This window comes from Eleutherodactylus coqui, chromosome 11 (genome assembly GCF_035609145.1).
Source record: "Eleutherodactylus coqui strain aEleCoq1 chromosome 11, aEleCoq1.hap1, whole genome shotgun sequence".
Taxonomy (NCBI): domain Eukaryota; kingdom Metazoa; phylum Chordata; class Amphibia; order Anura; family Eleutherodactylidae; genus Eleutherodactylus; species Eleutherodactylus coqui.
In genome coordinates this window covers 88,935,766-88,963,304 of record NC_089847.1, presented here as the reverse complement: position 1 = coordinate 88,963,304, position 27,539 = coordinate 88,935,766, and the positions used below count along the sequence as shown (strand labels likewise).

General features: G+C 47.3%; 1 protein-coding gene across 3 annotated transcripts in view; it reads right to left on the bottom strand.

Moving 5' to 3' along the window:
• Window positions 1-1,291: 1,291 nt before the first annotated feature.
• LOC136582794 (4-galactosyl-N-acetylglucosaminide 3-alpha-L-fucosyltransferase FUT6-like) overlaps window positions 1,292-27,539 on the bottom strand; it is a 58,240-nt gene continuing 31,992 nt past the window's right edge. For 2 of the 3 annotated variants that reach the window (XM_066584047.1, XM_066584049.1), the window contains exon 2: window positions 1,292-2,894. In XM_066584047.1, the coding sequence (XP_066440144.1) occupies window positions 1,769-2,827 (1,059 nt within the window). In that variant the 5' untranslated portion in view covers window positions 2,828-2,894 and the 3' untranslated portion in view covers window positions 1,292-1,768. Of the gene's footprint in view, window positions 2,895-3,049; window positions 3,193-27,539 lie in introns of all 3 variants that reach the window. The other variant, XM_066584048.1, reaches the window with a different exon arrangement.

The following is a 27,539-nucleotide window of genomic DNA, read 5'->3' as shown; positions in this document are numbered from 1 at the left end:
CTCAGGGCAAATTCTGTGTGCAGATCTGTACCAGAAACCGCGGCAGAAGGCCCTGGATTTTATTGTGCTGTTTTTAAGGTGGAATTCTCCACGGAAGATTCTGCCTTATTAACATAACGTATTCAATAACCTAACCAATAGTAAACAGGGATCTCTTCCTCACTCTTCAGAAGGCGGTTCTGCAGCAGTTGAGGTATGTTTTATAAGGCATAATGCACTATAATTGTGCTTTGAGATGGTCACAGAACTTGATGACTTCTAATACTCTTATAAGTACAGAACAGATACATCATCCATATCTATTCTACTATATAGTATCGTAATGTGTCTGCTATGCTACAATATACTGTAAAGGTTACAACTTTTAAAGGGGTTGTCCAGTTACCGGACACCATTCCCTGTACAGGTACTAGGGTGCTAAAATACCAAAAGACACAGTACTTACCTGTCCTCAGCCTCTGCGATCCAGCACTATGGCCGCACTGATCTCCTGGTGTTTGTTGTGCAGGATGACATCACACACTGTCACCCGACCAGTGCAGCCAATCAGTGGCTGCAGCACCATCATTCTGCAGTGCCCACATCCTGGGCTGCATGATGCAAGGAGTTCCCCGCAATGATGCTGCAGCCTCTGATTCGCTGCAGCAATCAGGTGACATTCGGTAACATCATCATCCACAACAAATGTCAGAAGTTCCTCAGGGCCACAGCGCTGGTTTGCAGGGCTGAGGGAAAGTACATGCAGATCCTTTTGTTATTTTAGCAGCATTGGACCTGTACAAGGAATGTTGTCCCATAATCAGACAACCCCTTTAACAGCACAGGGCATACATTTATGTCCTGGGTATGCAGGGTCTATATGGATTGGGATCACAAGCCGATCACACTCCACACAAGGTGAGTGCCGGCTCTCTGTGATAGCAGACACCCATCTGCAACAGCCTGGATCAGTGCTAACGCTAATCAAGGCTGTTAACCCTCTAAATGCTGCTGTCAATTCTGACAGTAGCATTTAAATTCCCTTATCATTGTTTGGGGGTCCTGAATAGCCCAGGACTGCAATGATTAAATGCCAATGAATGTGTGCCGTGGCACTCCTTCATAGACTGCCTGCAAAAGTTCAGTATAATGTAATACTGTGATCACAAGTTCAAGGTTCACTATGGGGACTTAAAACAAATGTAAAAATAAGTATTTAAATAATAAAATAGTAAATAATAGAAAAATAAATGTGCCCTGTAACTATATCGACAGAAAAATAAAAACGTTATGGCTGTCAGAAGATGGCGGCAGAAAATAATTTTATTTTTTTGTAAACATATTTTACTGTTTGAAAGCAAAACAGTAAAAGTAAAACTATGTAATTTTTGTTATCTTCATAATCGTGCAGTCCCTCAGAATAAAGTTATCATGTTATTTTTGCTGCAACATGTATGCCGTGAAAACCAGACCCCACTCCCCTATAGATGGCGGAATTGAGGGTTCTTTCCTTTTCACTTCACTTGGAAATTTTTTTAAGTTTTCCAGTACATTAAATAGTGCCATTAAAAAATACAACTCTTCCCACAAAGAACAAGCCATTTATGTTAACGGAAAAATAAAAATAGGTAGGATTCTTTGAAAGTGAGGGGGGGGGGGGGGGGGGGAAGGAAAAGGAAAAAAAAGAAGGGCTGCATCTTTACAGGGTTAATTTATTATACTTTGTAGGCTGATATAATCAATGGCAAAAAAAAATCTAATAAAAATTATTAAAAAACTACTCCTAAAATCATTTGTACCATTCTCCAAGTTTTGAAATAGTTTTGTGCATAGGAGCTTCTTTTAGTGCCTTACATACTCGGCAGTAATGAGTCTGCCAGTTAGTATTTCCAATGGGATGAAGCCTGGACCTCCATGTAAAATACTGTTGGTAAGCATCCTCATCTCTGTCCAACTTTAAGATATATTTAGCGAGCTCTTCAGGTGTCGAGAAGTCATCCACATGTATAAAAGAGTCTTTTGGAATAAACCGCTCATAGTTTTTACGAGAAGGACCCAGTACAACTGGTACACACCCGTATGTTAATGCATTCATCCAGAGTTTCTCTGTTATATAGTCTTCATGAATTGAGTTTTCAAAAGAAAAGTAAAACTTGTACTTGGACAGTGTTTTTCCATTGTCATCTCCCGGAAGAGGTAAATGCTGCCTTCCATATACGTCTACAGATAGATATTTCTTTAGCTCCTGATAGTAGCGCACTCTTTTGGAACTTGGGTTCCAGTTACTGACTGCCCAGGCGACCAGCTTGGTCTTTGGAGGTATGGTGAAGTTATCTTCTTGCTGATTGGGTTCTAGCCAACCATAAGGTGAGAAAATATCTGAGTCCGCTCTGTAAGACATTGTGAGGTTGATGCGATTATCCATACGATATAGGTTTGGGCTATGAGATGGAGACTCCAAGTTGAACCACACCCAATACTGATTTGGTGGTCTTGGAGCCTGAGGTAACTGTCTTCTGGAATAGCATACATCTCTGTGATGGAAAACAACTGCATCTGCAGAAGAATACAATGTTTTGTTATCTGTATAAAGGCATCCAGAAATATTAGTGTATGGCGGCGGGCAGTCATTAAGTGGAAATTTACTACCGAATGGCCAGACCCAAACAAGGATCAACTTAGTGGTGTTATCTAGTTCTTGATTGATATTTGTATATGCCAATTTATTAATGAACATCGAGCGGTTTGCATAATTGTAGTATGAAAATAAAATGATTGCAAGGCAGAATTGTGCAATGACGATCTTAAAACATTTCTGGAATGTTAGTGTCTTCCCTTGGCTTTCCATTTATTAAAGCAGAACTGATGGAGCAGCTTGTAAATGGAGGTCGGACCCGTTTTGACAAGTATGATACCTATTGGAGAAAGCAAGAGAATATATTTACATAAACAATTAACTTAAGGGCTCAGTCAGATGGAAGTTTTTGGTTTTTTTAAGCCCTTTTTTATTGTCCTTTTTCTATAATAACAATAAAAACATTCAAAAATAAAATATCACATATTGACGTACAGTAATTGATTTAAAACTCTTCCACAGGGGGGAGGGGGGCGTGGCTAACCAGCAGCGGGACCGGACGCCTTGCTGAGAGCTCCTGGCCGAGGGAGACTTTCGGCAACGAGCAGACACCCCTGACACCGGAGCACAGAGACCACCTGGGAAGCACAAAAAACGGGAGGTGAGAGGGCAGCAACCCCACATATAGAGCCACATAAAGAAGCCCACATAGGCACAGGACCCCGCACAAACAGGGGTCATAAAGAAAAGCCACAGAAGGGACATAATAGAGGGAAGGCAAGCAGCAGACCCTGCCCTTTAAAAGGCCCTTAAAGACAGCCTGGTGGCCACCCTTGGTCCCTTCTCCTTACCTCTCTCTCCCCCCTCCCGGGAAAGAAGACTACCGCCCAACGGCCTGCGAGGCTAGCAACAAGAACCTAGACCCACAATCTCAATACACTGATAGCGGGCCAATAGCACGGGACCGCCATAAAACCTGGGCCCACAGGCACTCAGAACTCCTGACCGCGGGAAACTACAGGCGGATAGAAATCCGCTCTAGGGGCTCACCCAGGGCCGAAATCAACACAGTGGGCTCTATCAGATCCAGACCTACAGAAAGAGACTCCCTGCAACTCCCTAGCCGGTACTGTGAAACCGCAGCAGCGATTTATGCATAAAGACTTGCACGGACAGCAGAACTCCCTTAAAAATTTACCAAGCATAGACAAGAAACCTAAATAGCAAACTCACTAGCGGCAGTGAAGCGCCCATTGCCGGGTACCCCTCCCCCCAACGTAAGTCTGGGTTCATACGCAGACAGCGGAATGGTCACGACCCTTCCATGAGCTGCGCTCTAGCTCCGTCCCAGTATAACAAGACAGAAGAATCGTGTACCATCGAATTGGACAATAAACAACAACAAAATTATACTATGTCCAGAAGGATCAGCAGACAGAACAAAGGACAGCCAACAGCATCTCAGAGCACACTGCAGGAACTATTTTCAAGCAACCAGTTCTCCCCACTGACCCAAATTGAGCGACCACCACCTACCCCGCGTCCTGAGATCCCACTCACGGCAAGTCAGAATAACGACTCATCCAGCACCTCGCAAATCCCAGACCTCTCAGCCTCAGAAACCGCACTCCTCACCCACATCAAAAAACTGTTCCGAGAAGAACTACAGACTGCAGTACACGACATTTCCAAACAAATCAATGATTGAGGACAACGCACAAACGATCTCGAACAGAAAACTGATGACATCATAGATGCGCTAGACCATGAAAGAGCGAGATGGGATGTCTATGCTTAAAGAGTAGAAGCCCTTGAACTAAAATGCGAGGACCTTGAAAACCAAAGCAGAAGAGCCAATATTCGCATCCGAGGCTTCCCGAAATCTATCACCAACTTAAAAGAAGCTGCAACAAACCACTTTTCCGCTCTTCTCCCCCAAGTCGCACTCGAATGTTTCCGTATGGATAGGATACACCGTGCCCTCTCCAAACCTATCAACTCGGATCTCCCAAGAGATACAGTACTCAAACTACACTATCCCGAGATGCGAGACCAACTGCTGGCAGCGGCACGCAACTCGGACTCACTCCCGGAGTCCCCACATCGGTCCAAATATTCGCAGATATCGCCCAATCCACTCTAGCTAAACAACAAGCCCTGAAACCAATCACTCTGGCCTTACAACAGGTGAACATCAGGTACCGCTGGAACTTCCCCTTTGCTCTATTGGTCCACATCAATCAAAGGTCTTACACCATTAGATCCCCCGAAGAAGGAAAGCGCGTGCTGGAAGAAGAACGCGTCGCCTTTGAGAGTGAGCCGACCAGACCACAAAGACCAACTCGTTCCTGGACCACAGCGGGGAACCCACGACGAAGGGCGACACCAACCGAAAACCGAGACTCGAATGCCTGAGACAGATACGTATCATCTATGTTATGTTTTGAGTGACTCTGAATGGACCTGAGACCTCCTGGGCTTCCCATTGAGAGGCCAGGGACAGTTTACGGTCCGCCTGTTTTTTGCTTGACCCCCTGGAGACGTACCACCACAAACAGACCTCCACCAAAATGTGCAGATGGACCTCTATATATACGCATATAGACATATTATAATATGTCACCTACGGACCAAGGTCCTACAGATTAAGACATGTAGCAAAAGGTTTATCTGCCTATTGGTGGATGTCCGAGGGGGGCCCAATGACACCCTGACCACATATACAAGACCTCCATAATAACAAACAGAGCATACAAAGCATGAAGATGCTCAAGGGGTTGCTTGTGTATCTCTCGGACGGGCACCGATCCAGATGGAATCTAGAGCCCTCGGGCTGTTCAGTTTGTACCAGTTCAACGGTCTAAAGTTATAGGTTCATTTACTTCTGTTAACATTATAATATAACTATGCACTGGGATGGGGCAGAGTTACTTGATGCCCTCTCCCTTCCAAACTATGGATGCGCCCCTCCAAATGTTAGGAGAGACGCCCAGTTTGGGATATCTTGGGTTTAGAAACCCTATACAGGTCATTAACTTGACCTTTGTTATACTGTGTTTCATGAGTTTCATGTTACTTTTTCCACAGAAATATGATTCCACACTACGCACATCCACCATTTGTCACCATGTAAGTTCTCAAGCAACACAACAAAACTCTAAGATTATTCAGCCTCCCCCCTCCCCATTACAATGGCCATCATAATTTCACATAACGTCAAAGGATTTACCTCCCCACTCAAGAGAAAAAAGCGTTTATGCAGTATATTAAAAATAGACCAGATATCATCTGCCTCCAAGAGACTCACTTTTCATCCTCCTCTGCCCCCAGATACCTCCACCCCCAATACTCACGCTTCTATTCCTCGGTAGCAGCAAAAAACCATCAAGGCGTCACAATCCTTCTAAACAATTCCTTTCCCCTAGCAATTGACAAAGTGGAGCTGGACTCCTCAGGGAGATACATTATCATACAAGGAGTACTACACAAACAAAAGGTGATCATAGTGAAATTGTACGCCCCGGTCAACAACCCCTACAAACTCTTCATGCATATTTCTAGAAAAATCAAATCATTACCGCAAGCTTCCGTCTACTGGATGGGGGACTTCAATATGGTCCTCTCACCTACCCTGGACCGATCATCCCACAGTCTGGACAAAATCAGCCCCTCACAAAGGACCATGATAACCTCCACACTAAAAGATTTAGCATTAGCGGATAGCTGCAGAGAAGCTCATGGAATGAACAGAGGCTACACTTTCTTCTCAGCCCCACACAAATCATATTCACGCATTGACTGGGCTCTGGTATCAACCCACCTCCTACCCTACCTCGCACAATCAAGACATATCCCCTGCGCATGGTCAGACCATGACATTGTCCTCACGCATTTTATAGACTCACCCTCCCGGCCTCACATCAGAAGATGGAGGCTCAACGAATCCCTATTAAAAGATCCTATAACTCTTGCCCAAATTTCGGAGAAATTAAATGAATTCATGGCATTCAACGACACCGAAGCCTCCCAACCAGTATGGATATGGCTGGCACACAAAGCCTTCATGAGAGGACAGATATCTAAAATCGCCGCTATTAAAAAAAGAGAAAAATCACAAGCCATACAAGCCTTGGAGAGACACCTGGCCCTATTAGAAGTAGCCAACCAACAACGTCCCAGTTTAGCACTGTCCAAAAGCATACGAGATACTAAGCTCCAAATTGACCTCCTATATACATCCCAGGCGGAAAAAGCCCTACAATGGATGCAATCCACCTACTTTAAATTAGATAACAAACCTGATAAATTACTGGCGGCATGCTTAAGAGCAAAAGAAAAGATCAACTCTGTCCACTCCATCAGAACGGATAAGGGGACATGCACCTCAAACCCAGACAAAATAGCACATACGTTCCTAGAATTCTATAACAAGCGATTTCCTGAAAGATATCCAGCTCCCAAGACTCTCAGAACACCCGAATGATAGAAGAAGTAGAAGAAACTATCAAATTCCTAAAACCAGGAAAAGCACCAGGCCCAGACGGGCTGACGGCCCTGTACTACAAAAAATTTAGCTCATCCCTTACACCGCTCCTGACACGATTTTACAATAACATTCTATTAGGAAAGCCGACCCCTGACGAATTCCTAAAAGCCCACATAACGGTCATCCCCAAGCCAAATAAAGATCACACATCACCGAAAAATTACAGACCAATCTCCTTACTGAATATAGATTATAAGATCATGACCAGCATTCTAGCAAAGCGGCTAAATAACTACCTCCCGTCCCTGACGCATAAAGATCAAGTAGGTTTTATCCCCTCCCGACAAGCCAAAGACAATATTAGAAAAGTCCTAAATATCACACACACTGCTAACTCCCACAAAACCCCACTGCTAACCCGGGCCCTAGATATTGAGAAGGCCTTTGACAGCCTCTCGTGTGATTACCTATTCAAAGTACTGGAAAAGGCAGGCATTCAAGGAAACTTCATCACAGCCTTGCGCACACTATACTCAACCCCCTCAGCAGAATTAAAACTCCCAACATCTACAGAAAACAAAATATTGGTGCAGAGAGGGACTCGGCAAGGCTGACCCTTGTCCCCAGCTCTATTCGCCCTGGCAATGGAGCCCCTTGCTCAGCTCATCAGAAAAAATCTGAACATATCAGGTTTATTAGTAAAAAACACAGAATACAAAGTCAGTTTATTCGCGGATGACCTCCTCCTCACTCTAACGAGACCACTCACCTCTCTACTCAATCTAATAAAAACCCTGGACTCCTTTGTGGGGGTTTTGGGACTGGTAGTCAACATGGAAAATACGTAGGCCCTTTTTCATAACATACCGGCTCACTCCCAGAAACTTATTGAACTAAATTTCGGATTCAAAGCATGCCCACACTACATCACATATCTGGGCATCAAACTCACCCACAACTTAGACAATCTATACAAATGGAATTACCCACCCCTATTTACCTCTCTAAAATCCGACCTTAAAAATTGGACACAACACGCCATCTCTTGGATGGAACGTATCAACTCAGTAAAAATTAACATCCTACCCCGCCTACTCTACCCATTCAGATGCCTCCCAATAGAAATCCCCGCAGGGGACCTACAGGAAATGCAAAGCTCCATATCTCACTTTATCTGGATAAACAAAAAGCCCAGAATAAAACAAAAGGTAATGCATTACCATAAAAGACTCGGAGGCCTATTTGTACCTAACCTAAAAAAATACTACATAGCAGCCCAACTAGCACAAATCCCCGCTATGTCCGCAGGGAAGAAAAGACCTCTTTGGGTGGACATAGAAACCACCCTACTGGCCCCAGTAGAGCTGGAGACTATCTTTTGGGACAGAAAGTGGAAAGCTACAAATATCCGCCAGCTAGCCCCATTAACCTACCATCAGTTCTTAATATGGAGGAGGAATAGATTCAAGTACGCCCTGGTCTCCAATATTTCCCCGCTATTACCAGTCATCCCCAATCAAGCTTTGCCTTTAAGCTTGCGAGAAGAAAACTACCAGTGGTGGAAAATTAACCACCTCACAACAGTGCACCAATTTATGAACTGGGGTAAACTTCTTTCACCCCAACAACTAACTGAGAAACATAAAATCTCAAATTGCTTATGGCTCGAACTGAAAAAAATCTATAGTTTCCTCCGCACTCTGATATGCCCCACCGACCCTCCAATGGTCCCCACGCCATTCGAGGGATTATACTTATGGGCCCCACTCCAATCAGGCCTAATATCGCTGCTCTACTCCAACATGAACAAACCTAGTAAGGAGACTAAACTACCCTACATGCTACACTGGGAGTCAGACCTTGGTATCTCCCTATCATTACCACGCTGGTAGCACTGCTGTACCTTTATCACAAAAGGCAGCCACCAAGTAACACTCGCAGAATCTTCAATTAAAATACTACACAGAACATACATAGTCCCTGCAATAAAACACAAATATTCCCCATCGACCTCTCCGAACTGCTTCAGAGGCTGCAACAATCCGGGCACAATAGCCCACATTTGGTGGACGTGCCCACGAGTAGCTAAGCTATGGAGAGAAGTATCCAGACTTATCTCTAGAGTATTGGATAAGGTATTCCGCCCGGTGTCATCTATTTGCCTAGTAGTCGATAAGCCTCTGGGCCTGAACAACCAGCAACATAAACTCTCTCAACAAATATGCATGGCAACCAGAATTAATATTGCCTTCCCAATGGCTGAAGCCTACCCTATCCCTAGAGCCAATTATTGCTAGAGTATCAAGAATGATGTTCTACGAGAAACCAGCAGCCATGAAAAAGGATAATATGGAACTTTTTCTAAAGACTTGGAGACCCTGGGCGGGATATCTCGAAATACCAGGACTGATTAGACTCCTCAGCGCATGGGAGGGCATAATGCAGGGAACGAATAACCCCACGATCTAAAGTAGGGACGGCATATAAAACACCAGAGAAAACCACCGTTTCGACAAAAAGATTATAAGGAGGAACCGACCAGACCCAAGAGCAAAGATACACACTTAATCGGGAGGCTAAAGATAAACCACGACACAGGGCCTAGTAGACGAGGAGGCTGGAAGGAGGAGAGAGGGGGGGGGGGGGGAGGAAGGAAAAAAGGCAGCACACAAACAAATCAAATTTACACACACGGACAACCAACGTGGAATCACAAATGTTTATTCTATATGTTAAATGTTTATCTACAGCTGTTTTTCTATTTCTCATGCGAAGGTAAATTTATAACCTTGAGTTTGTTCTCAAAGAATAGCACATTATCCCGTATTCATGCTATACGAGACCCCCTGCGCGGGGATATGTCAGATCTAACTTTATTGTCAATTTGAAACCCTAATAAAATACCTTGAAACAAAAACTCTTGCACAAGGAAGAAACAGTTGTTCATATGTTATCTTTACTGCCAATTACCAATATTCCCATGCATGTTAATAGGCTTAGGCTTAGCTAAAGGAACAGAAATAAATATTGTGCAGACAGCATTTTCTACATATTTGTACCATACAAGTCAGTTATCAGGTATACACACACATGTATACACATGCACACTCTATGTTGTAATCTGTCCACATATCAACCTTTAAACCTTTAAATGAACTCCACTAAATAAATAAAGGTGGAAATTACTAGCGTTTCATCAAATTTCTTCCTTGGTTCTTCCTTAACGGATTTAGGACTATATTGATTTAGATTACAAATTTACAGTTATCCCCTGGGTAAAGCCTTTCCTGTAAAATCACAAATTATTGATTTAAGTTATTTTTAATCTCCCCAACTGATTCACATCTGCTTGGATATAGTACCAAGTTGTATTGGTAAACGGGCGCATACACTCAATAATCTTGTTTGGGTCTTGGAACCTTTCCATAAAAATTTGCCATTTCTTAAAAAACTTTGAGGCCTGAGATTCTGCACATCTTTCCGTCTCGAATCTTCCCACCGTCCGAAGATATTTCATTTGATGTATTATATGCAATATTGTCGGGGGTTTGGCTTGCAGCAAGTTTGTCAACAGACACCTTCTGCTTATTAGGACAGTATGTATTATATTAGAATTTCCAGTGCAATTAGGAAGAGATTGAAATACACACACTTGTGGTGTTAACTGAATAGTCAATCCCCCAAGTTCCTGTAGAAGCGTTTGGGTTTCTTCCCAAAATGCTTTTATTTTGGGGCAATGCCATATACCATGTGGAAAATTGGTCTTTGGTTGGGGGCACCTAGAACACACCTGTAATCTGGCAGGGCCTTTGGGATGTTGGGGGATGTCAAAGCCATATATCGTCCCATGTATAATTTTAAAGAAAGTTTCCTATCATCTTTCTTTCGTTATGGCTTTTCTTACGGAAATCCATACTTCAATTATCTCTTGAGATATCTCTGGCTCCTGAAGCTCCCGCACCCACCTCTTAAAAAGTAAATCATTAACTTTATCTGACGCTGCCCATCCCTCCCTAAATCTAACATATAGATCAGAAATCAAGTGTCTCTTTGGGGTCGTGCATATGAGTATGTCAATTGGGTTAAGTATCGCTTCTTTAGAGACAACTGAAAAGCCTATTCTGCAAGAAGTTCCATAATTGTGCATATGGCAAAAAGTGGGACACAGGCAGATCATACACGTCACGTATCTCCTCGAATGTTCTGTATCTAGGTTCCTTATGGTGTAGAAGATGTTGAACCAACATAATACCTCTGCTATGCCATAATTCGAACATTTTATTATCCTGACCCTGCCTAAACTCTGGATGTACCCACAGATCCATTTGACAACTTGAACGATAGTCCGTATGCTTACGGGTAGAGATGAGCGAACGTGTTCTTCCGAGCTTGATATTCGTGCGAATATTAGGGTGTTCGGGATGTTCGTTATTCGTAACGAACACCATGCGGTGTTCTGGTTATTTTCACTTCCTTCCCTGAGACGTTAGCGCGCTTTTCTGGCCAATTGAAAGACAGGGAAGGCATTACAACTTCCCCCTGTGACGTTCAAGCCCTATACCACCCCCCTGCTGTGAGTGGCTGGGAAGATCAGGTGTCACCCGAACATAAAAGTCGGCCCCTCCCGCGGTTCGCCTCAGATGCCGTGTGAGTTAGATGAGGGACAGTGCTGTTTGTACCGGAGCTGCTGTAGGGAAAGAATTGGTAGTTAGTGTAGGCTTCAAGACCCCCCAAAGGTCCTTATTAGGGCCACTGATAGCTGTGTGTTGGCTGCTGTTAGCAGTGGCAATTTTTTTTTTCTCAAAATCGCCTCTGCAGACCGTTGCACCCGGCATTAGGGACAGAAGTGCTGCATAGGCAGGGAGAGTGTTAGGAGTGAGTGTAGCCTTCAAGAACCTCAACGGTCCTTTCTAGGGCCATATTTAACCGTGTGCAGTACTGTGCTAGCTGCTGTTAGCTGTGCTGCATTTTTTTTTGCTTCTCAAAATCGCTTCTGCAGAGCATTGCACCCTCCATTGATACTGCAGGGAAAGAATTGTATAGGCAGGGCCACAACACAGTTATTATTCATTGAATATACGCAGTGCTGCCTTTTGCTTGTAAAACAAGTGAAAATAATTCTATTTGTCCGGCCTCTGTCCGTCCTAAGGGCGGTGGACACGTGTCGGCTGCGTGTGCAACCTGTAAAAATCAGACGCACCCAGCTACGTTTTACTCCAGGCTTCGCCATTTGCTTTCCTTAATTGGGAAAAAAAATACCTGCTCTGCCACAGTTAATAACTCTGCTACCCTCACGTTCTGTGACACATTAGCAGGGACACAGCACAGTTATTAAACTTCTCATGTTCATAGAATATACGCAGTGCTGCCTTTTGGTGCCAAAAAACGGAAAATAATTCTATTTGTCCGGCCTCTGTCCGTCCTAAGGGCGGTGGACACGTGTCGGCTGCGTCTGCAACCTGTAAAAATCATACGCACCCAGCTACGTTTTACTCCTGGCTTCGCCATTTGCTTTCCTTAATTGGGAAAAAAAATACCTGCTCTGCCACAGTTAATAACTCTGCTACCCTCACGTTCTGTGACACATTAGCAGGGACACAGCACAGTTATTAAACTTCTCATGTTCATAGAATATACGCAGTGCTGCCTTTTGGTGCCAAAAAACGGAAAATAATTCTATTTGTCCGGCCTCTGTCCGTCCTAAGGGCGGTGGACACGTGTCGGCTGCGTCTGCAACCTGTAAAAATCATACGCACCCAGCTACGTTTTACTCCTGGCTTCGCCATTTGCTTTCCTTAATTGGGAAAAAAAATACCTGCTCTGCCACAGTTAATAACTCTGCTACCCTCACGTTCTGTGACACATTAGCAGGAAAACAGCACAGTTATTAAACTTCTCATGTTCATAGAATATACGCAGTGCTGCCTTTTGGTGCCAAAAAACGGAAAATAATTCTATTTGTCCGGCCTCTGTCCGTCCTAAGGGCGGTGGACACGTGTCGGCTGCGTCTGCAACCTGTAAAAATCATACGCACCCAGCTACGTTTTACTCCTGGCTTCGCCATTTGCTTTCCTTAATTGGGAAAAAAAATACCTGCTCTGCCACAGTTAATAACTCTGCTACCCTCACGTTCTGTGACACATTAGCAGGAAAACAGCACAGTTATTAAACTTAGATTATTCATTCACTAGAGGCAGTGGGGCCTTTCGTTTTCAAAAAAGGGAAAAAATTATATTTGGCCTGCAGTCTTGCGCCAATTTATTTCCTGCCTGTGAAATCAAATCACTGGTAATACAGCATGCTGAGGGGTAGGGGTAGGCCTAGAGGACGTGGACGCGGCCGAGGACGCGGAGGGCCAAGTCAGGGTGTGGGCACAGGCCAAGCTCCTGATCCAGGTGTGTCGCAGCCGACTGCTGCGCGATTAGGAGAGAGGCACGTTTCTGGCGTCCCCACATTCATCGCCCAATTAATGGGTCCACGCGGGAGACGGTTATTAGAAAATGAGCAGTGTGAGCAGGTCCTGTCCTGGATGGCAGAAAGTGCTTCGAGCAACCTATCGTCTACCCGCAGTTCTGCGCCGTCCACTGCTGCCAATCCGAATCCTCTGTCTGCTGCTCCTCCTTCCTCCCAGCCTCCTCACTCCACTACAATAACACCTGCTCAGGAGCGGGAACACTCCCAGGAACTGTTCTCGGGCCCCTGCTTAGATTGGGCAGCAGCGGTTCCTCTCCCACCAGAGGAGTTTATCGTCACTGATGCCCAACCATTCGAAAGTTCCCGGGGTCCGGGGGAAGAGGCTGGGGACTTCCGCCAACTGTCTCAACAACTTTCTGTGGGTGAGGAGGACGATGACGATCAGACACAGTTGTCTTGCAGTGAGGTAGTAGTAAGGGCAGTAAGTCCGAGGGAGCAGCGCACAGAGGATTCGGAGGAAGAGCAGCAGGACGATGAGGTGACTGACCCCACCTGGTGTGCAACGCTTACTCAGGAGGACAGGTCTTCAGAGGGGGAGTCAAGGGCATCAGCAGGGCAGGTTGCAAGAGGCAGTGCGGTGGCCAGGGGTAGAGGCAGGGCCAGACCGAATAATCCACCAAGTGTTTCCCAAAGGGCCCCCTCGCGCCATGCCACCCTGCAGAGGCCGAGGTGCTCTAAGGTCTGGCAGTTTTTCACAGAGACGCCTGACGACCGACGAACAGTGGTGTGCAACCTTTGTCGCGCAAAGCTCAGCCGGGGAGCCAACACCAACAGCCTCACCACCACCACCATGCGCAGACATATGATGGCCAAGCACCCCGCAAGGTGGGACGAAGGCCGTTCAGCGCCTCCGGTTTGCACCCCTGCCTCTCCCCCTGTGCCCCAACCTGCCACTGAGATGCAACCCCCCTCTCAGGACACAGGCACTACCGTCTCCTGGCCTGCACCCACACCCTCACCTCCGCTGTCTTCGGCCCCATCCAGCAGTGTAGCTCAGCGCACCGTCCAGCCGTCGCTTGCGCAACTGTTGGAGCGCAAGCGCAAGTACGCCGCCACGCACCCGCACGCTCAAACGTTAACCGTCCGCATAGCAAAATTCATCAGCCTTGAGATGCTGCCGTATAGGGTTGTGGAAACGGAGTCCTTCAAAAGTATCATGGAGGCGGCGGCCCCGCGCTACTCAGTTCCCAGTCGCCACTACTTTTCCCGATGTGCCGTCCCAGCCCTGCACGACCACGTCTCCCGCAACATTGCACGCGCCCTCACCAACGCGGTTACTGCCACGGTCCACTTAACTACGGACACGTGGACAAGCACAGGCGGGCAGGGCCACTACATCTCCCTGACGGCACATTGGGTGAATTTAGTGGAGGCTGGGACAGAGTCAGAGCCCGGGACCGCTCACGTCCTACCCACCCCCAGAATTGCGGGCCCCAGCTCTGTGGTGGTATCTGCGGAGGTGTATGCTTCCTCCACTAAAGCACCCTCCTCCTCCTCCTCCTCCTCCTCCTCTGTCTCGCAATCAAGATGTGTTAGCAGCAGCATGTCGCCAGCAGTCGGTGTCGCGCGGTGTGGCAGCACAGCGGTGGGCAAGCGTCAGCAGGCCGTGCTGAAACTACTCAGCTTAGGCGATAAGAGGCACACGGCCCACGAACTGCTGCAGGGTCTGACACAGCAGACCGACCGCTGGCTTGCGCCGCTGAGCCTCCAACCGGGCATGGTCGTGTGTGACAACGGCCGTAACCTGGTGGCGGCTCTGCAGCTCGGCAGCCTCACGCACGTGCCATGCCTGGCCCACGTCTTTAATTTGGTGGTTCAGCGCTTTCTGAAAAGCTACCCACGCTTGTCAGACCTGCTCGTAAAGGCGCGCCGGCTCTGCGCACATTTTCGCAAGTCCCACACGGACGCTGCCACCCTGCGCACCCTGCAACATCACTTTAAGCTGCCAGTGCACCGACTGCTGTGCGACGTGCCCACACGGTGGAACTCTACGCTCCACATGTTGGCCAGGCTCTATGAACAACGTAGAGCTATAGTCGAATACCAACTCCAACATGGGCGGCGCAGTGGGAGTCAGCCTCCTCAATTCCTTTCAGAAGAGTGGGCCTGGTTGGCAGACATCTGCCATGTCCTTGGTAATTTTGAGGAGTCTACCCATGTGGTGAGCGGCGATGCTACAATCATTAGCGTCACCATTCCTCTGCTATGCATCTTGAGAAATTCCCTGCAAACCATAAAGGCAGCTGCTTTGCGCTCGGAAACGGGGGCGGGGGAAGACAGTATGCCGCTGGATAGTCAGGGCACCCTCCTGTCTATTTCTCAGCGCGTACAGGAGGAGGAGGAGGAGCATGAGGAGGATGAGGAGGAGGGGGAAGAGACAGCTTGGGCCGCTGCTGACGGTACACCGGCTGATTGCCTGTCATCCTTTCAGCGTGTATGGCCTGAGGAGGAGGAGGAGGAGGAGGAGGATCCTGAAAGTGATCTTCCTAGTGAAGACAGCCATGTGTTGCGTACAGGTACCCTGGCACACATGGCTGACTTCATGTTAGGATGCCTTTCTCGTGACCCTCGCGTTGCACGCATTCTGGCCACGACGGATTACTGGGTGTACACACTGCTCGATCCACGGTATAAGGAGAACCTGCCCACTCTGATTCCCGAAGAGGAAAGGGGTTCGAGAGTGTTGCTATACCACAGGACCCTTGCGGACAAGCTGATGGTAAAATTCCCAGCCGACAGCGCTAGTGGCAGAAGGCGCAGTACCGAGGGCAAGGTAGCAGGGGATGTGCGTAGATCGAGCAGCATGTACATCCCAGGCAGTGCAACAGTCTTTAAGGGCCTGGCCAGCTTTATGGCTCCCCACCAAGACTGTGTCACCGCTTCCCAGTCACGGCTGAGTCGGCGGGAGCACTGTAAAAGGATGGTGAGGGAGTACGTAGCGGATCGCACGACCATCCTTGGTGACGCCTCTGCCCCCTACAACTACTGGGTGTCGAAGCTGGACACGTGGCCTGAACTAGCGCTGTATGCCCTGGAGGTGCTTGCTTGTCCTGCGGCTAGCGTCTTGTCGGAGAGGGTGTTTAGTGCGGCTGGGGGAATCATCACAGATAAGCGTAGCCGCTTGTCAACCGACAGTGCCGACAGGCTAACACTCATCAAGATGAACAAAGGCTGGATTTCCCCAGACTTCTGTTCTCCACCAGCGGACAGCAGCAATACGTAAGCAATACGTAGGCTGCACCCGCGGATGGAAGCTACGTTCTCTCTCACCATCCAAAACGGGGACATTTCTGCTTCATCAATCTGTGTCTAATATTCCTCCTCCTCCTCCTGCTCCTCCTCCTGAAACCTCACGTAATCACGCTGAACGGGCAATTTTTCTTAGGGCCACAAGGCTCACTCAAATAATTTTTCTGAACAATTTTTATAAGTTTCAATGCGCTTAAAAGCGTTGGAACTTTAACTTGAACCAATTTTTCGTTACACTGGGCTGCCTCCAGGCCTAGTTACCACTTAAGCCACATTAACAAAAGCGATTAATGGGTTTCACCTGCCCTCTTGGCTGGCCATGGCCAATTTTTGGGATGTACATTAGTACTGTTGATACAGCAATTTTTGTGGGCCCTCGCCTACAGTGTAATCAAATTAATTTTTAGCCCACCTGCATTCCAGCTGACGTTACCTCAGCTGTGTTGGGCAATGCAATGGGATATTTTTGTGTACCGCCGGTGGGTTCCAGGGAGCCACCCATGCTGTAGGTGCACACAGAGTTTTTAATACATCTGTACACTTCTAAAGAACCCCAGTCTGACTGGGGCATGCAGTGTGGGCCGAAGCCCACCTGCATTACGCACGACATTACTACCTCAGCTGTGTTGGGCAATGCAATGGGATATTTCTATGTACCGCCGGTGGCTTCCTGGCACCCACCCAGGCAGTGGGTCCACAGGGAGTTTAACCTACATGTGTCCACTTCTAAAGAACCCCAGTCTGACTGGGGCATGCAGTGTGGGCCGAAGCCCACCTGCATTACGCACGACATTACTACCTCAGCTGTGTTGGGCAATGCAATGGGATATTTCTATGTACCGCCGGTGGCTTCCTGGCACCCACCCAGGCAGTAGGTCCACAGGGAGTTTAACCTACATGTGTCCACTTCTAAAGAACCCCAGTCTGACTGGGGCATGCAGTGTGGGCCGAAGCCCACCTGCATTACGCACGACATTACTACCTCAGCTGTGTTGGGCAATGCAATGGGATATTTTTGTGTACCGCCGGTGGCTTCCAGGGAGCCACCCATGCTGTAGGTGCACACGGAGTTTTTAATACATCTGTACACTTCTAAAGAACCCCAGTCTGACTGGGGCATGCAGTGTGGGCCGAAGCCCACCTGCATTACGCACGACATTACTACCTCAGCTGTGTTGGGCAATGCAATGGGATATTTCTATGTACCGCCGGTGGCTTCCTGGCACCCACCCATGCTGTCGGTCCACAGGGACTTCACAATAGGGAGTTGTACCTGCCTGTGTCTATGAATTAAAAAGCCCGGTCTAACTGGGGCATGCAGACACCTTGACAGAATGAATAGTGTGTGGCACATAGGTTCCCCATTGCTATGCCTACGTGTGCAGCTCCTGATGGCGGTGGCACAGGATTCTATTTCTCATTGCTTCTGTACAGCATTGTGGGCTATCGCCCCGCCCCTTTTAAAGAGGGTCGCTGCCTAGCCGTGCCAACCCTCTGCAGTGTGTGCCTGCGGTTCCTCCTCATGGCAGACGCACTTCTAAATAGACATGAGTGTGGCGTGGCATGAGGGCAGCTGAAGGCTGCGCAGGGACACTTTGGTGTGCGCTGTGGGGGGGAGGGGGGGCGGTTGGTCAGCATGTAACCCAGGAGAAGTGGCAGCGGAGTGTCATCCAGGCAGTGATTGTGCTTTGTTGTAGCTAGTGTGGTGCTTAGCAAAGGTATGCCATGCTAATGAGGGCTTTTCAGAAGTAAAAGTTGTTGGGAGGGGGGGGGGGGCCCACTCTTGCCGGTATTGTGGCTTAATAGTGGGACCTGTGAACTTGAGATGCAGCCCAACATGTAGCCCCTCGCCTGCCCTATCCGTTTCTGTGTCATTCCCATCACTTTCTTGAATTGCCCAGATTTTCACACATGAAAACTTTAGCGAGCATCGGCGAAATACAAAAATGCTCTGGTCGCCCATTGACTTCAATGGGGTTCGTTGTTCGAAACGAACCCTTGAGCATCGCGGGAAGTTCGTTCCGAATAACGAACACCTGAACATTTTGGTGTTCGCTCATCTCTACTTACGGGTTATTTTCCAAGCTGCAATAGTGTCCCTTGCTATAGTGGAACATTAGACCCCTGATGGGATATTAGAGAATCCTGTGTGTAAATGGGAGTTTGGGTTCCAGGGGTATAGCATTTCAGCTTCTCATTCATAATTTGAGAAGTAGTTGGACTTCTGTAGCCAGTCCAATGAATGATACATAAGACTAGCTATATTGTATGAATGTAAATCTGGGAAATTAAGCCCACCCATAATTTTGGGAGGCATAAGCTTTTTTAAAGCGATACGTGGACGCTTATGAGACCAAATGAATGTGGAAAATGCAGTGCATAATCTTCCCAAATCCTGTCTTTTAAGTAAGAGTGGGATAGTTTGTAGAGGGTATAAAAGCTTTGGAAAACTGATCATTTTGATCAAATGGCATTGCCCCAGAAATGATAGCGTAAGGTTATTCCACCTATGAAGTTCTTTTGTAATTTTTTGTATTATTAGGTGATAGTTCAACTTATACAAACTTTCAGGTACCTTTCCAATGTTTATTCCTAGGTATTTAATAGATGTCTTAACTATGGTGACAGGGGTCTTTCTAATGTCTATATTGTGCGCTTTACCCTGGGTAGAAATGTTTTAGTAGTTCACATTTTGTAGTGTTAACTTTAAATCCCGACTGTTTCCCGAATGTTTCCAGCAAGGCAAAAATCTGTGGCAGGTCCGTATGTGGGTGTGCTAGTGACAGCATGATATCATCTGCGAACAACCGTCATATTTCGGATTTTGATCCCCTCTATGTCCACACCTTTCTGCAGCATAAGTGCAAAAGGTTCAATCGCAATATTAAAGAGTAACGGGTAAAGGGGGCATCTCTGCCTGGTGCCCTTTTGTAGTGGAAACCTCAGAGAAAGAAAACCAGGAGTGTATATTTGTGCCTGTGGAGAGACATAAAGGTTCCATAGGTATGAACAAAAGGAGCCCTTAAATCCCATCCTTTCCATCACTGCCCCCAACCAGTTCTATGAGATGTTATCAAATGCCTTTTCTGCATCTATTGTCAAAAGTGCCAAAAGGGGTGAGCAGATGGGTTAATTGTAATATCGTCAAGAATAGTCAGAATTTTACGTAAGTTTGCTATAGCCGTTCTGCCCTTCACAAAACCAGATTGCAAAGAGATGGGCATTTTTTGTTGCACATTTTTTTTTGTGCAAAACACATTCACACAAAAATTAGCGTGAATGAAGCGGTAGTGACGCTGAAAACAAATGCACTTGGCTGCGTTCAAAATTTGCACATAAAGTATGGTGCCCGCTATCCTTGGATCCTTGGGACTCCTTGGATCTGAAATCCCTGGATGCTGTTACATCCCGGGGTTTCACCTTGTGGTCAATGGGGCCGGTTGCAACAGGGCCGTCCCCATTGATAACATACAGAGAAGATCACGATCCTCTGCACAGATGTGACAGCTGTGGGCGAGGATTTCTTCATCTCCATGGGGAGTCGCCTCGTCACTAAACAGTGTGATAGCATTGTCACAGTGTCCAATGACAAGGAGACTCCCCGCTGGGATCAAGAATTCCCCTGCCACAGCTGCCGAAGCTGCGGCATAGGTGAGCAATGTTCTCCCCTTGCTTTCAATAGGGCCAGCACTTCTTTAGGTATAAGCCCTTCCCTGAAAATCATCCTTAGAATTGTTGCGTCCTTTGAACGTGCAACCTCAATAACATAAATCAACGGCACAACTGTGCAAAAGGAAACAAAAACTAAAGGGGAATGATCTCCCTATCATCCCTCAACCCGGGAGGGGGCCCTGCCTACTCGGCAGACCGACCGCACTGATAAGTGCGAGCCTGCACTCGAACCTGGGCCACTGACCAGTCCCTCACTGGGGGCCCTAGCACAAAACAGAAGGAGAAACAAAACCAAACCAAACAGTAAAGAACTTAGCTACAAATGAAGAGCTTCCACCACTCTGTGTTGCTCCGACGCTGTCCAACATAGGACTGAAGTGAATCATTGATCAGCACAGGAGTAACAGTTAGCACTGCTTAAATAGGAGCAGAGCTACTTAGCACCAGGTGCTGACTGACATTAATTTTGCAACCACCACACCTCTCAGCTCCAGCAGAGGTAGGAATGCTGCTAAACCCTGGTCTGGCCTGAAAGCAAGGTGGGAACCTCAGAATGGCTGCAACAAGAATGTGTAAAGAAATAAAAAAATATATACTTACCTATCCGCCACTGCCGGGGCTCAGGCATGTCTAGCCGCTTGTCCTCCTGAACTGCTCTGAAGTGCTTTCAGCAGGTGGGGATTTAAAATCCCCACCTGCTGAAAGGTCTGCCTCTGATTGGCTGAGCGCTGTGACCAATCAGAGACAGTGCTCAGCCATTCATTAAATTCAATGAATGGCTGATCGCTGCCTCTGATTGGTTGAGCACAGGGACCAATAACAGGCAGCGCTCAGCTGTCATTCAATGGCTGAGCATTGAATAATCAAGTTGTGACCCCTTTATTTTTCCTATTTAGGACCTAAAGAATGCTCATGGCAAATTTCATGTTTGTACGATACCAGAAAGTTACATTACATAGCGGTGCCAATACTTTTGCACTTAGCATTGAAAAAATGACTTGTGGCCCCTTTAGTTTTCCTATTTAGGACCTAAAGAATGGTTGTGTCAAATTTCATATTTGCCTGACACCGGTAAGTTAGAGAAATAGATTAGGTACATTACATCGGGGTGACAATACTTTTGCACTTAGCATTGAATAATCAAGTTGTGACCCCATTACTTTTCCTTATTAGGACCTAAAGAATGGTCGTGCGAAATCTCATGTTTGTATGACACTGGGAAGTTACATTACATAGGGTTGCCAATACTTTTGAACTTAGCATTGAATAACGAAGTTGTGACCCCTTTATTTTTCCTATTTGAGACCTAAAGAATGGTTGTGCCAAATTTAATTTTTGTATGACACCGGGAAGTTAGAGAATTATATTAGGTACATTACACTGGGGTGACAATACTTTTGCACTTAGCATTGAATAATCAAGTTGTGACCCCATTACTTTTCCTAATTAGGACCTAAAGAATGGTCGTGCCAAATTTCATTTTTGTATGACACCGGGAAGTTAGATTACATAGGAGTGCCAATACTTTTGCACTTAGCATTGAATAATCAAGTTGTGACCCCATTACTTTTCCTATTTAGGACCTAAAGAATGGTTGTGCCAAATTAAATTTTTGTATGACACAAGGAAGTTACATTACATAGAGGTGCCAATACTTTTGCACTTAGCATTGAATTTTCGAGTTGTGACCCCTTTACTTTTCCTGTTTAGGACCTAAAAAATGTTCCTGCCAAATTTCATGTTTGTACGACATCAGGAAGTTAGAGAATTTGATTTGGTACATTACACATGGGTGCCAATACTTTTGCACTTAGCATTGAATTTTTGAGTTGTGACTAGTTTACTTTTCCTATGTAAGACCTAAAGAATGCTCCTGCCAAATGTCATGTTTGTGTGACACCAGGAAGTTAGAGAATTAGTGGCGAGTCAGTCAGTCAGTGAGGGCTTTCACCTTTATATATATATAGATTTCTCATGGAAACAATGATCTTTAATTTAACCCGTAACACTCAGTGCTATGTCCAGATACTTTTTGGTTGTTTTGCACATATGGTGGTTTAACAGCCCTAACGTCTCATTCAGAAAGCCGTATATTTGGGCTGTGGGCTACCCATGTATTCCATGAACAATACACAGACCCATGATAGCCATTTAGGATATTCACATGAACATTCTTTCACACAGACCGAAGGTGTGAAAAAGATAATCACTGCATGTCCTATTCTTGTCCACTTTCACAGATGAAACTAGCATACACAATGTGCGGGGTCTATGTATATTGGACGAGTATCCGTGTGCTGTCTGATTTCCATCAGAGCACGGCCATTGTTCAGTAACAAACTCCTCCAAAAGTTGTTGCAGAAGGAGCCACTGAGCCCCCCATAGCAGTGTCATTGCTCCTGGTGAACCCACTTGGCATTTAACAGAATTATACAATTTAATTACCATGAGTGTTTTGTAGCAATTTACTTATACTAATTGTCAACTTTTCACACCTGCAATAAATTCTTTGCTTCTTGTCTTATATCAGATGTATACATACATATATTTGTTTCACCATAAAGTGCTCAGTCCATAATTGTATCCAACAGTAAGCAGGTTATTACACTTTGGACTTTATCTGGTTGTTCTTGCAACTTTTCACACCACCTGGCTGGTACTACAGGTCCACTACACCTCAGGAAATCCTGTCCTGTATTTGCCCTAGAAGTACTGTAAACCACTGGCCGGTAATAAGTAAAATAAATAATCTGTGTTGGGGCTGAGGGCGCCATCCACTTCTGACCCACTGGAAACCATGCCCGAACATCCTGCTGAGCCGCAACCTCTTCCTTTTGACAAGTAACTACTTCTGTCAGACTCACTGTGAGAAGTTCTGGCTGCAATGCATGCTGCTTTATACTTAGAGTAACATGAATTCTCAGCCTTCTCCTGCATGTAGTGTAGTATAGGACAGGAGAAGGGGGAAGAGTCAAATTGTCCTCAGCATAAAGCACTGTGTGGTGGCCTGAATGTCTCACAGTGAGGGCTCTGTCAAACGAGCATATGTCGGCCGCGTTTTCTGTGGATGATTAGCTGGATATTTAGCTGGGAAGGATAGGAAGCTAAGGTGCTGTAAATTGTCATTTGCTCGCTGTCTGAGCTGGCAGGTAGTGGCTCCGGTGACAGCGTGGTGTTCACTGTTCCTTACTCAGAATGACTGCATCTTATTCTACCAAAGCGAAGTGTTGTGTATTATTTTGTTTTGTCCCTTATCAGTTTGGCCAAGTAGGGTTACTTAGGTCCCAAGAACCAGTGCAGGCCCGCATCTATCGACGCGATCAGTCTGCCGTGTTAGGCAGGGCCCTCTCCCTCATTTGTTACGTATTTAGGGAAAGACTTTACATTTATTATTTGTCAGTTTGTTTTAGCCACCGCACTGTGAGCAATTATTGTGAACGTCTGCAGGGGCTTGTCCAGCACGTCCTTTGCAGATGTAACCCTAGGAATTATCTGTCTTGCAGCCATAAAAAAATATCTCAGGAGACCCATTTTGCATCGAGAAATAGAGCAGGGAGCATGGAGAGAAAGCCCATCTCAGATGTAATATCTGTGGATGTGTCTAATATGATGTTTTCTATGAGTCAGAGATATCCCTCCATAAGGGAGTTGCCAGCAAGCAATCCTACCAAATGTTGTCATAGTTCCCGTTGCAACAGAGTACCTCTAGCATAGGTCAGAGACCCAATAGTACATTTTATATAGTTTGTGGGGGGTTCTGTACCCTTGAGATATAATTTTAAAATTAAGCTTCTCTAGGCCACAAATGATCGATACTTTATGAATAGAGATGAGCGAGCACCAAAATGCTTGGGTGCTCATAAATCGAGCCGAAATTTTCGCGACGCTCGAGGGTTCGTTTCGAGTAACGAACCCCATTGAAGTCAATGGGCGACTTGAGCATTTTTGTATATCGCCGATGCTCGCTAAGGTTTCCATTTGTGAAAATCTGGGCAATTCAAGAAAGTGATGGGAACGGCACAGCAACGGATAGGGCAAGCCAGGGGCTACATGTTGGGCTGCATCTCAAGTTGCCAGGTCCCACTATTAAGCCACAATAGCGGCAAGAGTGCCCCCCCCCCTCCCAACAATTTTTACTTCTAAAAACCCTCATTAGCAATGCATACCTTAACTAAGCACCACACTACCTCCAACAAAGCACAATCACTGCCTGTATGACACTCCGCTGCCACTTCTCCTGGGTTACATGCTGCCCAACCCCCCCCCCCCCGCATGACCCAGTGTACACAGCACACACCAAAGTGTCCCTGCGCAGCCTTCAGCTGCCCTCATGCCACACCACCCTCATGTTTATTTATAAGCGCGTCTGCCATGAGGAAGAACCGCAGGCACACACTGCAGAGGGTTGGCATGGCCAGGCAGCGACCCTCTTTAAAAGGGGCGGGGCGATAGCCAAAATGCTGTACAGAAGCAATGAGAAATCCAATCCTGTGCCACCTCCATCAGGAGCTGCACACGTGGCCATAGCAATGGGGAACCCATGTGCCACACACTATTCATTCTGTCAAGGTGTCTGCATGCCCCAGTCAGACCGGGGTTTTTTATAAATAGTCACAGGCAGGTACAACTCCGCAATGGGAATTCCCTGTGCACCCACAGCATGGGTGGCTCCCTGGAACTCACCGGCTGTACATAAATAAATCCCATTGCATTGCCCATCACAGCTGAGGTAACGTCAGGTTTAATACAAGTGGGCTTCGGCCCACACTGCATGCCCCAGTCAGACTGGGGTTCTTTAGAAGTGGACACATGCAGTTACAACTCCGTGTGGACCGACAGCATGGGTGGGTCCCAGGAAGCCACCGGCGGTACATAAATATATCCCATTGCAGTGCCCAGCACAGCTGAGGTAACGTCAGGTTTAATGCAGGTGGTCTTCGGCCCACAGTGCATGCCCCAGTCAGACCGGGGTTTTTAATACATAGACACTGGCAGGTACAAATCCCTAATGTGAAGTCCCTGTGGACCCACAGCATGGGTGGCTCCCTGGAACCCACCGGCGGTACATAAATAAATCCCATTGCAGTGCCCATCACAGCTGAGGTAACGTCAGCTTTAATGCAGGTGGTCTTCAGCCCACACTGCATGCCCCAGTCAGACCGGCGTTCTTTAGAAGTGGACACATGCAGTTACAACTACGTGTGGACCGACAGCATGGGTGGGTCCCAGGAAGCCACCGGCGGTACATAAATATATCCCATTGCATTGCCCATCACAGCTGAGGTAACGTCAGGTTTAATGCAGGTGGTCTTCGGCCCACACTGCATTCCCCAGTCAGACTGGGGTTCTATAGAAGTGGACACATGCAGTTACAACTCCGTGTGGACCGACAGCATGGGTGGGTCCCAGGAAGCCACCGGCGGTACATAAATATATCCCATTGCATTGCCCATCACAGCTGAGGTAACGTCCGATTAAATGCAGGTGGTCTTCGGCCCACACTGCATTCCCTAGTCAGACTGGGGTTCTTTAGAAGTGGACACATGCAGTTACAACTCCGTGGGGACCGACAGCATGGGTGGGTCCCAGAAAGCCACCGGCGGTACATAAATATATCCCATTGGTCGTGCAGGGCTGGGACGGCACATCGGGAAAAGTAGTGGCGACTGGGAACCAAATAACGCGGGGCCGTCGCCGCCATCATGTGTTTGAAAGCCTCCGTTTCCACAAGCCTATACGGCAGCATCTCCAGGCTGATAAATTTGGCTATATGCACGTTTAACGCTTGAGCGTGCGGGTGCGTGGCAGCGTACTTGCGCTTGCGCTCAAACACTTGCGCTAGCGACGGCTGGACGGTGCGCTGAGAGACATTGGTGGATGGGGCCGAGGACAGCGGAGGTGAGGGTGTGGGTGCAGGCCGGGAGACGGTCGTGTCTGTGTCCTGAGAGGGGGGTTGGATCTTGGTGGCAGGTTGGGGCACAGGGGGAGAGGCAGTGGTGCAAACCGGAGGCGCTGAACGGCCTTCGTCCCACCTTGTGGGGTGCTTGGCCATCATATGCCTGCGCATACTGGTGGTGATGAGGCTGGTGGTGGTGGCTCCCCGGCTGATCTTGGCGCGACAAAGGTTGCACACCACTGTTCGTCGGTCGTCCGTGCTCTCACTGAAAAACTGCCAGACCTTTGAGCACCTCGGCCTCTGCAGGGTGGCATGGCGCGAGGGGGCGCTTTGGGAAACAGTTGGTGGATTATTCGGTCTGGCCCTGCCTCTACCCCTGGCCACCGCACTGCCTCTTCCAACCTGCCCTGCTGCTACACTTGCCTCCCCCTCTGAAGACCTGTCCTCAGTAGGTTTAGCAAACCAGGTGGGGTCAGTCACCTCATCGTCCTGCTGCTCTTCCTCCGAATCCTCTGTGCGCTCCTCCCTCGGACTTACTGCAATTACTACTACCTGAGTGATAGACAACTGTGTCTCATCGTCGTCGTCCTCCTCACTCACTGAAAGCTCTTGAGACAGTTGCCGGAAGTCCCCAGCCTCATCCCCCGGACCCCGGGAACTTTCCAAAGGTTGGGCATCGGTCACGACAAACTCCTCCGGTGGGATAGGAACCATTGCTGCCCATTCTGGGCAGGGGCCCGAGAACAGTTCCTGGGAGTCTGCCTGCTCCTCAGAATGCGTCATTGTAATGGAGTGAGGAGGCTGGGAGGAAGGAGGAGCAGCAGCCAGAGGATTCAGAGTCCAGCAGTGGACGGCGCAGAACTCTGGGTGGTCGATAGATTGCTGGATGCACTTTCTGCCATCCACGACAGGACCTGCTCACACTGCTCATTTTCTAATAAAGGTCTACCGCGTGGACCCATTAATTGTGAGATTAATCTTGGGACGCCAGAAACGTGCCTCTCTCCTAATCCCGCAGCAGTCGGCTGCGATACACCTGGATCAGGAGCTCGGCCTGTGCCCACACCCTGACTTGGGCCTCCACGTCCTCGCCCGCGTCCACGTCCTCTAGGCCTACCCCTACCCCACAGCATGGTGTATTACCAGTAGTGCAGAAACAGAACGCTGTAATTAAATGTGCCGCTTATTGGCCTGTGGTTGGAGGCTGA